The sequence below is a fragment of the Leucopleurus acutus genome (assembly GCF_964270905.1).
Source record: "Leucopleurus acutus genome assembly, chromosome: 16".
NCBI lineage: Eukaryota > Metazoa > Chordata > Mammalia > Artiodactyla > Delphinidae > Leucopleurus > Leucopleurus acutus.
This window is the reverse complement of record NC_139158.1, coordinates 22,343,006-22,355,055: the sequence shown is the minus strand read 5'-3', so window position 1 is coordinate 22,355,055 and position 12,050 is coordinate 22,343,006. Positions and strand designations below refer to the sequence as shown.

Below are 12,050 nucleotides of genomic sequence, written 5' to 3'. Positions count from 1 at the left end.
GGTTCTGTTGTGTGCACAGAGAGAACTGAACTTCTGATCAGAGAGAACTGAACCCGCAAAGTCCCCATCCAAGACCTAACCCCAGTGTTTCCTAGACAGTACCAGGTAAGATGGAGGTGAATGACAGCTTCTTTGGTGGTGTGGGTGTTTATATGTGTGTGTTTATCTGCCACAGGGCAGTAAAGTATATACTGAACTTAAAATCTGAAGACCCAATTTCAAATTCTGGCAGTGCCACTTACAGACCTCAAGCATATCTTGTAACTTCTCTGACACTTCTCTTCCTTTACTGCAAAATGAGGATGGTGATATCGAGAGAGAGAGGTCTCAATGGGAATATACATGTGATATGCCTAGCACCGTGGCCGGCACATGGGTGATTGATTTAATGTTAGACAGCTCTGAATATGGTGGGCTGTGGGAGGAGGGTACCGAGAGGGGTAAAAAAGACCCAGAAGTTAGACACTGGAAAGAAAACTCCATTATGCAGAAGTTTGTTCACAGTATATAAGGTGAATGCCTTTTATTAAAAAATACATCTTTTTAATATTTAACATGGAAGGGGCTGGCCTCAGAATTTGCTCGGAGTTAGAAGGCACCTCAACATTTACTGAGGCCTTATTCTGTATCAGACTCAGTGCTGGCAAAGTGATTTATATTGACTATCTTGCTAATCCTTGTGGAAGCCAGATAGTGGGCGTTACTACGATGCCCTCAAGTTTGGAGACATGAATGGTGGTCAAGATCACTCAGCTGGTACCCAGTGGAGCCAAACCTGGCTCTGTAACTCTAGGATCCCCTATAACACGCTAAGGATGGTGCCTCATAAAATAAACAGCTTTTCAGTCCAAATGCTTGTGAAATCAAAGCTTTGTTGCAAGAACTCTTCAAGGCACTGTGCACCAGTCATATGAGATTAGGGTCCATATAATGACCTCGTTTTAACTTAATTACTTCTTTAAAGATTCTATGTCCAAATACAGTCACATTCTGAGGTATTGAGGGTTAGGACTTCAACATATGAATTTTGAGGGGACCCAATTCAGCCCATAATAAAGGATTAATTAATTTCCTCATTATTTCTCTTGGTGTTGTTTTGGTTTTTAGCCACTTATTAAGGGGTTGTTTGCACTGTCCTTGAGTATTTTAAGGAGGATCCTGCAGTGATGTAAACACCTGTGTGTAAAAATAGCAACTGAGTCTGGTTTCTTGCTCTCAAAGAGCTCATGCCTGTGGAGAGAGCTATGTGTTGGAAAAAATAGCAGGAAAAGCAGGTTTAAAACTAGCTCTGCTACTAAACTTGCCTTGAAACCTTGGGGAAATCCCTGTCCCTCTTGGGATGTTGGCCTAGAATGGGGGTTTTAAGCTCAAATGTCGACAAGAGCTGGATAGGTGAAGTAAGGGCAGAAGCAAGTAGCTGTAACAACATAGGGAGTAGTGGAAACCCTGTTGAATTGGACAACATTCCATTTAATTTTCAGCTCCAACCAGTTGGTGCCAGGTTGAAATAAAGGCCCAGTGTTGCCAGGCCTTCTGAGTTTTCAAGAGGAATCTTCAATTCACATTTTTAATGAAATCTCCCAAATTTTAAATATTGGCAGTTCAAATTTTCTCCTCCAAAGGATGAGGGTCAAACATCTGGGCCAGCTGGTTATCTTAGGGTCTTTCTTCCCTTAAGTGCTCTGAACAAAAGACAGTACTGTTTATTGACAGGCACTAAGAAGGAAGGGGACATACTTCAGTTCATGTGGTCTAAGGATCCACACAGACAAGGAAACTCTAAGGGATGAAGCTTTCCCATTATCTGTCCTCTTTTCTGCAGACAGTAGCAGGGTTCCGAGGGCAGCATCAGAATTAATTGGGGTTTGGTTATTGCATCTAAACAGGTTGAAAATAAATTGAGTCAAGTTTTATTGATCTCTTTTATGCGCCTATTGTCAAACAGTATTACCTTATTGCTGAAACGGGGAGGAGGCTTAATTGTTGGCAGTGATGAAGTGCTTGAACCTCAGAGCTATCTGTGAAGTGGCTTTCTTCTCACAAAACAGAAGTTCTAGCTTAAGCCAATTTTCACAATCAAACTTCAAGAAGCATCCTAATCAATGAGCGTTCTGCTCCCATGTTAGAAGCATTTGTTGGGATCTGGAGTGGCAAAGAAACTCTATTTCACAGGTCAAGTGATGGATTGGTAATAGCTACCTGGAATGCTGTCCTGGGGAAAACCCCGAGGCCAGATCCCAGTCCAGTAAGGAAGGTGCTGTGATATTAGCCTCCTCTGTCCTGAGTGTGCTGGTGCATATTTGTCAGTATTTTTAGAGGCTCATGTGACAGAAACCCAATCTCAGGCAGGAAAAACTGTTGACTCATAGAATTCAGGACAGGATATTACCAAGACAGGAGTAGAGATGCAGAAGGGCCTCAGGAACAATAGTTCTGAACCAGAGACTTGCATGCCTCTGAGATACTCTCTGCCCCTTATTTCCATGTCTCTGAAATCTTCCATGTTTTCTTCACTCATGCAGAGCAGTTATCTCCACATGACAGGAATTATAGCCACCGACAGTTTCCAAAGTGTGCATTTCATGACTTCCATCAAGGAGAGACTGCCTTATGTACCCTTTGGTAACAAGCACACACACAGATTTTGGAGAGGGATTATGATTAGCCCAGTTTGGATTAAAAAATCATAGGAAATGACTGCTCAGCTCTGGACCAGTCAACTTTGAACAGGGGGTGGAATCGTCTAAAAATATGTCAGTTTCCATGAGAACCATACATTTGGGCTCGGTGGGAAGAGAGGTCTCCAGAGCAAGGATAACATGAGGTACAGGACTTTCAGAATGATGAGTTTCTACCAAAAAGGGGATGACCACATGTCTGCCATCCCAGGGGGTACAAAAAGAGAAGAAGACCCTCAGAAATATGTGCCAACCTTACCTGGTAGCGATAGCCCCTCCCCATCATTTTTGGCCTCATCTGGGAAGAGAAATCCCCACCTAAATCAGTAAGGTGTGCCTTCCAAATTCCAGTGAGCTGAAACAAAGTTATCACTCTAGCAGTTAACCAGGAATGTGCCTTCATTTTGTGGAAGAAGTTCCTGCTCTAATGACTGACGTATTAGCCGTCTCTTCTCAAGGCAGGTGGTGGCCTGAGAATTCTGTGCCTGCTTCCTGAGGACTGCTCCACCATGCGATGGCTGATGAAGTTCCGGGTCCTCTGGGACATCCACAGATCCCGCTGTGGCTTCTACCCTGCCCCTCAGTACCTGCGCTGCCAGTCTTTGTCGGGAGCTGGAGCCCCAAGATGGAATGACTATGATACACCTGAGGAATTTAACTTTGCAAGTGATGTACTGGACTACTGGACTCAAATGGAGAAGGTAAGGAGGCACCCATGCTGGGGTTGAGAACAGGATTAACCTCTTGCTCCTAGTAGGTTGAGGGGCACAGAACTAAGAATGGCTTCTGGCTAAGCTTACAAGTATCATGAAAAGCTTATGTTTTGGGCTTCAGTTCTCAGCCTGGACACTTCCTCAATTCTCCTAGCCCCAGTGGTTTTTATCTGTGAAATGGGGATAATCTCATTTAAGAAACAAGACAGCAGGTGAAAGTATCTGGTACACAGTCAGGTAACTGTGACCAAGTGTCAAGTTCTAATCACAGGTCAGCAAGTTGATGTTGGTCTGGATTCTCACCTTTAACTACTGGAACTGTGAGTCTAACTAGAATTCATCTCATCACACTTGGGCTTGACTTCAGCCTACACCGAGAGGGAGGGTACAGGCAACCTGACTGTGCACATGAACATCTGACCATGTAACAAAACCATGTCATCTATCTTCCTATGAGGATGGCAAGTACATCTGGAGTCTTCCCTATCAACTACCTACTTGAGCGTGTGGCTTTAGGGTGTGTCCAGAGAATCCTGTCCCTGTGGTCTCTGCAGAAAACTGCACGTTCTTTGTTTGTCTTTTACCAAGAGACAGACCAAGATGGGAGCAGTGGTGACACTAGGAGTTGGGGTAGACAGTGGGTGGTGTTCCAGCTACTAAGTCCCAGCTGGTAATGTCCACATTGTGAAAACCCACTGAACACTGTCTTTGTACAGAAGAAAGAATTCACCTGAGACGGAGTCAGAGAGTTGATGTATTTTTAATTTCCCATGAACATACATTCATATGTTAGTATTCAAAGCTTACATGCCTTTCATAGGGACTTTTTTCCTACCTCCATCTTTTTCCTTTTTCTGAATTTCCATAATAACTCCAGGGAAAAGAGCCCTCAGTTATGGAGAGCCCTTTTTCATGTGCCATGTCAAGCACTTTGCACTTATTATTCTGATTAGATGGACACTTTAATTATCCCCATTTTCCAGCTGAGGAAACTGAGGTTCCAAGGGGTCAAATAACCTGCAGAACTCACAAACCTAATAAGTGAAGGAGCAGGATTTGGGTCCAGGCTGTCTGATTCTATAATCCACTGTTTAACCTGGTCTCACAATCTGATGACGTCCAAACAGCTCTGCCTTCAGACTACAAACTGACTTTCATCACTGCCCAGACCAAAACTCAGGTTAGACCTTTTGAATCATGAGAAATGGCTGGAGAGGCCATCATTTTTTTTCTGTTATTTGTCTTCATAAAGTCCTTATTAGTTCACACATCAACCCCTGGAGATTATCACCATGTAAATATTTGCCCAGGGAATGCCGCGTCTTTGTTGGGTCATTGTCAATTCCTCCATATCTCCAAACTTCTCCTACCCCCAGCATCTCCACCCCATTTACATTCATTCTCACAACAGTTCTGATCTGTCTGTTTCTACTTCTCCAATTGCCTTGATCATCATCAGTGTCTCTCTAGTGACGTATGGTGTCTGACACCTAGCAATCCCTCAGTACACCTTTGTGGGATACATTAATTTTGAAACTTGCCGTATGAGCACTGTATGGATTGATGCTGCTCCCATGGAAGACCTTCTAGAGGGCACGCCACCATAGTCCACTCTGGCTTTCTGGGCCTCCCCTTACAACTTAACAAGCGTCATTCAGAAACTGATCCGTAGCCTAATCAACAACACAACCCAAACCATAACAAATAGAATTGATTTTGACTCAATTTTCAACACATTTTACTTATTAAAAATGTTAAGTTAGAAAGACAACATTTTAATGTAACTTTTTTTTTAGCATAATCCAGGCAACATACGTCCAGGGGTGGAATATAGTCACTCATTCAGGCCACCAATTTATAACCCCTGACTATCCTTGGGAATTAAACTCTATATTACTCTAGGCTCCAAGGATACTACACTCCAACTGATTCATGGAGCAGCCTCCCAAATCTATTCATGAGAGGTCACGTTCATGTCCAAAATCATTCATTCTGTCTCCTTGATACTGCATTCATTCATTCAGTTAGGATTTAATGAGTACCTTACATGTGTTTTCAGGATACAAGTTTTTTACCTCTTCGGTTAGAATTATTCCTAGGTCTTTTATTCTTTTTGATGCAATTGTAAATGGGATTGTTTTCTTAATTTTTCTTTGTGATAGTTAATTGTTCGTGTATAGAAATGCAACAGAACCCACACAGTTCAAACCTGTGTTGTTCAAGGGTCAACTGTATTTGCTTTATGCATTAGGTGCTCTTATGTTGGCTGCCTATATATTTACAATTGTTATATCTTGTTGGATTGATTCCTTTATCATTATGAAGTGTCCTTCTTTGTCTCCCGTTATGCTCTTTGTTTTATTATTTTATTTCTATTTTTTATATTTATTTTATTTATTTATTTTTGGCTGTGTTGGGTCTTTTTTGCTGCGTGCAGGCTTTCCCTAGTTGTGGCGAATGGGGGTTACTCTTCGTTGTGGTATGCGAGCTTCTCATTGCAGTGTCCTCTCTTGTTGTGGAGCATGGGCTCTAAGATCACAGACTTCAGTAGGTGTGGCTTGTGGGCTGTAGAGTGCAGGCTCAGTAGTTGTGGTGCCCAGGCTTAGTTGCTCTGCAGCGTGTGGGATCTTCTAGGACCAGGGCTTGAACCCGCGTCCCCTGCATTGGCAGGTGGATTCTTAACCACTGTGCCACCAGGGAAGCCCCGCTCTTTGTTTTAAAGTCTATTTTGTCTGATATGTGTATTGGCACACCAGCTTCTTTTTTTTTTTTCACTTCCATTTATATGGAATACTTTTTCCATCCCCTCACTTTTTCAGTCTGTGTATGACTTTAGATCCGAAGTGAGCCTCTTCACAGGATATAATGGGTCTTTTTTTTTTCAATTCAGCTACTCTATGTCTTTTGATTGGAATATTAATCCATTTATATTTAAGTAATTATTGCTAGGTATGTACTTATTGCCATTTTGCTGTTTTCTGGTTGTTTTGGTAGTTCCTGTTTTGTTCTTTTCTTCTTTTTTTCCTCTCTTCCCTTGTGATTTGATGACCATGTTTAGTATTATGCTTGAATTTCTTTCACTCTTCTGTGTGTGTACCTATTATAGGGTTTTGGTTTGTGGTTGTCATGACATATATATATATATATATATATAGTTTTTTTTTTAAGTTGATGATCTCCTAAGGTCAAATGCATTCTAACCACCCTACATTTTTACTGTTCCTCCCCATGTTTGTTGTTTTTGATGACATATTTTACATATTTTTCTCTTGCATATCCATTAACTACTTATTGTGGGTATAGATGATTTTATTTCTTTGCCTTTTAACATTCTTACATAAGTGGTTCCTGATCTTGGAGAAGTGGCCTAATGTAGGAGATGTCCTATGGACCCAGCAGCACACTCCCCTCTGGTCACCAGAGTTATATGCTCTAGGGTTATATGCTCTAGGGTCCCCCCCTCTGTGGGCTATGTGGGCCCTTCTGTTGTGGCATAGCCAACTACCATGGGTGCACTGGTAGTCAAGGCTGGCCCCCAGACTGGTTGGCTGACATTTCCTGTCTCACGTAGTGGTTGCCAGCCTGTAGCCAGGGATGGTCCCTGATGTGGCTGGCCATGTGGCCTGGGATGTTCCAGGGCTGATCTTGGCCCTCTGATGGGTGAAGCTGGATCCTGGGATAGCCGGCCATGGGGTTGGGGCACCTGGAGCTGGGGTTGGCCCACTGGTGATTGGGGTCATCTTTAGATTTAATTTAACCCTGAAATTCCTTATTTATATTCCAGAGTTGTTGTTTTTTATTTATTCATTCAGTACATATTTAACAAACATTTACTACGTACCAGGTGCTCTTCTAAGAGCTTTAATAAAGAATTTATAAGTTATCACTATTTTTTTGTTATTGTTTTATTGAGATATAATTAAAGTATAATTATCACTGTTTTCCTAAAAAAATAAAAACCAGCAGTTTTTCAGGTCAAACTCAGCACACTAGCATGCATATCAAAATATTTAGACATAAAATCTGGGGTTTTCATTGCAGAAAAGCTTTTAGTAAAGAATTTAATTTTTTTTTAATAGATAGGTTATTAAGATTTCTATTCATCAACTTTGGAAAGTTAAACTTTTTAGCAATTTGTTCATTTCATTCAAAATGTCATAGTTATTTTTTGACATAAAGTTATTAATATTTTTATTATTGCTATTTTAATGTCTGTAAGATTTGTAATAATGTACACTTTTTATTCTTGATATTTTTAATATGTTATTCTCTTTTTTTTCTTGATAAGTCTTCCTAGGAGTTTATCAATTTTACAAATCTTTTCAGAACCAGTTTTGGTTTTACTGATATTCTCTATTGTGTATTTGCTCTCCATCTGATTGATGCCTACTGTTATCTTTATTATTTCTTTTCTTGTATCCTCCCTTGATTTAATTTGTTATTCTTTTTTTAGCTTCTTGAAATGGAAGCTTATGTCCTTACTTTTAAGCCTTCCTTCTTTTCCAATATATGCATTAAAAGTATAAATTTCCCACTTAGCACTCCTCTTAGGTACATTATACAAATTTTGATATGTCATATTTTATTACCATTCTGTTCTAAATATTTTTTATTTGCCTTTTGATTCTTCTCTGGCCCATAGATTATATAGAAATGTATCGGTGAGTTTCCTGATAGTTGAGGTGGGTTTCTCATTGTCTTCTTGTTAATGGTTTCTAGCTTAATTCCACTGTGGTCAAAAAGTATACTCTGAGTTTTGAAACTTCTGGAGGTTAGTAAACATTCCAAATGCAATGGAAGAGAATGTGAGTTATATCATTGTTGGGGAAAGTGTTTTATCTATGTCAATTAGGATTTAAATTCTACGAAATCTATCATATTCTATCATTAATTTACAGAAATTATAGAAATTCTACTTGTATTTCACTTTAATTAAAAATAAGGGAAATTCACATAAATTCTTATGTGTTTTAACATTCAGAAAGAATCATCTCATTCATCAATCACATGAGTAATTGATCTACCTTTCCAATTTTCCTTCTTTATATTTTAGTTAGAGATTAACAAGGAGTAGCTATGTAGGTTTTTGTTTATTTAAATCAACTGTATTTATCTATAATTTACCTAGAATACAATTCGCACACTTTATATGATAGTTTAATAAGTTTTAGAACATTTCAATCACCTCAAAAATTTCCTTTTGTCCTTTCCTAGTCAATACCCACCCATCCCCACCCTGAGCCCCAGGTAGACACTAATTTGCTGTCACTAGCCATTATATTTCTCTTTCCTAGGGTTTCATAGAAATGGAATAATATAAGATGCACTCTTTTGTGTCTGGTTTCTTTTACTCAGCATGTTTTTGAGATTCTTTCACACTGTCTTGTGTATTACTTTTCATTCCTTTTTATTGCTGACTTAGTGTTTTATTTTTTAGATCTATTTCTCAATTTTCCTTTGGCTTCAAACCTCACTGCATAAAACTTTAAATCTCATATCCAGTTTAAAGGTTGTGTTTTATCTTTTGAAAACATGCTAATCTTAATATCACATTATCAGATTAATTCTGAGACCCCAAACCATAAATGCTTAAGCAATATCTTCTTCAAGTTGCAAGAGTTAGGAGTCTAAACATTTGTCTGAATAAAAACAAAAATTATTTTTACCTTGATACGCCAAACTTTCTATCATTTTGTAAACTCATACAGAAATATTATATAGTCTGTTCCCCTTATATAGACAGTGCACAACTAGTCATTTATACTTGCTAACATTCCTTAATCTGTTGGAGAATAATTTTTTTCATAGCACTGATTTTTCCATAGATATGAATATATGTATATACATATATCTGTGTGTGTGTGTATGTATGTATATATGTATATAAGTCTTATCTCAGGTGAGACACACTCTTTTGTTCCAATCATATGAGGCAAAGATGGTAGGATTATGTTTGCACATATGTGGGAAATAATTTCTGGTAGATTATACACCAAACAATTATCAGTGTTGACCTTCAGGGAGTGAAAATGTGATGAGAAACTTGAAATTTTTCTGTTCAGAAGAAATTTTTCTGTTAGTAAGATTGTGCCTTGCGTGAACTTTTACTCTGAACATGCTTTGTTTGGGGAATTAAAAAAACTTTAAAAAATCGTTTTACTTGGGGAAAATAAAAGACTTGATTTAAACAAGAAAATGAAAGTTGTCCATAAACATTTAAAACTGTTTACATACATGTGTATATATATGTCTTGTTCACCATTGTATCCTTTTGGTCTAAGAACAGTGCCTAAGAAATAATGAGAATTTGGCAAATTTATATTGAATGAATGAATGGATACTATTATATAAATTTGGTTTTAATGTAAATATGGTGTTGCTTTTCTAAATTGATATTGTATTATAAGATTTCTACTGCAAAAATATTCTGAAAGTTTTCTTGATAGGTTTTATCATATTCCATCACATGGAAGTAACAATTCTGTCGAAAGCATATAGTTGAATTCTGGGTTTTTTATCCATTTTGCCAATCTAGTTCTTTTGATTGGGGAATTTCATTCACTTACATTTAAAGTAATTACTGATAAGGATGACTGACTATTGTCATATTGTTAATTGATTCCTTGATGTCACAGTTTTTGTGTCCCTCAGTTCATCCCTTACTGCCTTCTTCTGTGTTTAGTTGATTTTTTGTAGTGATATGTTTTGATTTTCTTTTCATTTCCTTTTGGGAATATTCTGTAGATAATTTCTTTGTGATTACCATGGGGATTACATATAACATTCCAAATTATAACACTTCATTTGAAACTAATAACAGCATAACTTCATTCACATACAAAACCCTACTGTTTTCCAGTTCCCTTGCACCTTCCTATATTATGTTATTGATTTCACAAACTATATCTTTACATATTGTCTACCCATTAACATAGATTTATAATTATTTTTTATGCTTTTGTGGTTTCCATACAGTGAAAGAATAAAAAGTGAAATTATGAACCAAAATTATAAAAATACTGTTTTTATATTTGTCTTTGTATCTATCTTTATTAAAGAACTTTATACTTTTATATTTAAGTTACTCTCTAATGTCCTTTCATTTCAACTTAACTCCTTTTAGCATTTCTTATAGGGAAAGTCTAAGGATAAAGAACTCCCTCAGTGTTGTTTTTTTTTTTAATCTGAGAATGTCCTAATTTCTCCCTCATTTTAAAAAAACTATTTAATTTATATTGGAGTATAGCTGATTAACAATGTTGTGATAGTTTCATGTGCACAGTGAAGCAACTCAGCCATACATATTCTCCCTCATTTTTGATGGACAATTTTGCTAGATATAGAATTTTTGGTTGACAGATTTTTTTTTCTTTATCACTTTAAATATATAATCTCACTGCCTTCTGGTCTTCAATCCACTGGTAATCTTATTAAGAATTTCACCTGATGAGTCACTTTTCTCTTGCTGCTTTTAAGATGCTCCCTTTGTCTTTGTCACCTGTAGTTTGATTGTAATGTCTCTCTGTGGGTGTCTGGGTTTTCCTACTTGGAGTCCATTGAGCCTCTTGTATTTGTCTCTCCATGCCTTTGCTCAAATTTGAGAAGTTTTTAGCCATTATTACTTCAGATACGTTCTATGCTCCATTTTCTCTCTTTTTTCGCCTTCTGATCGTCCCATAATGTGTATATTGGTCTATTTGACTGTGCCCCACAAGTTTCTTAGGCTCTGTTCATTTTTCTTCTTGTATTTTTCTTTTTGCTCTTCTGACTCAATAATTTTAGATGACTTGTCTTCAAGTTTATTGATTCTTTCTTCTGCCTACTCTGTCTACTGTTGAGTCCCTTTGTGAAGTTTTCAATTCAGTTATTATATTTCTCAGCTTCAGAATTTCTGTTTGGATCTTTTTGTAATTTGTATCTCTTTGTTGATATTCTCATTTTGTGCATATATTATTTTCCTGATTTGCTTTAGTTCTTTGTGTTTTCCTTTAGCTTTTTCAGTGTATTTAAGACAGTCATTTAAAAATCTTTGTCAGGGGGCTTCCTTGGTGGCGCAGTGGTTGAGAATCTGCCTGCCAATGCAGGGGACACATGTTTGAGCCCTGGTCTGGGAAGATCCCACATGCCGCGGAGCAACTAGGCCCGTGAGCCACAACTACTGAGCCTGCACGTCTGGAGCTTGTACTCCGCAACAAGAGACGCCACGACAGTGAGAGGCCCATGCACCGCGATGAAGAGTGGTCCCTGCTCGCCGCAACTAGAGAAAGCCCACGCACAGAAACGAAGACCCAACACAGCCAGAAATAAATAAATAAATAAATAAATAAAATTAAAAAAAAAATCTTTGTCTAGTAACTGCAGCCTATGTCTCTTTAGGGTCAGTTCCTGGAGATTCAAGTTGTTACTTCGAATAGGCTGCTTCTCTTTTTCTTTGTAGATCTTGTGATCTGTTGTTAAAAATTGCATATTTAAAAAAAATAGCCTCCTCTCTCAGTCTTTGCAGCCTGGCTCCATGCAGGGAAAGACCTTCAATAATCTGCTCAGTACGAAAACTTAAGGTCTTCTCTGGCATGTGTCTTTCCTGGTCCTGTGCATGTGCTTTTTTTTTTTTTTTTGGCTGCTGTTTAAAGTTTTAATTTTCTTAAAAGTCTCCCTAGGG

At 38.1% G+C, this 12,050-nt stretch overlaps 1 protein-coding gene across 3 annotated transcripts in view; it reads left to right on the top strand.

The window, feature by feature from the left end:
* Positions 1-12,050, top strand: part of LOC309973757 (acyl-coenzyme A synthetase ACSM1, mitochondrial-like) — a 46,915-nt gene continuing 34,865 nt past the window's right edge. Inside the window, exons 1-2 of one of the 3 annotated variants that reach the window (XM_082858173.1) lie at positions 1-105; positions 3,137-3,379. In XM_082858173.1, the coding sequence (XP_082714299.1) occupies positions 3,188-3,379 (192 nt within the window). In that variant the 5' untranslated portion in view covers positions 1-105; positions 3,137-3,187. Of the gene's footprint in view, positions 106-3,121; positions 3,380-12,050 lie in introns of those variants that run through there. The other 2 variants (XM_082858174.1, XM_082858175.1) reach the window with 2 other exon arrangements.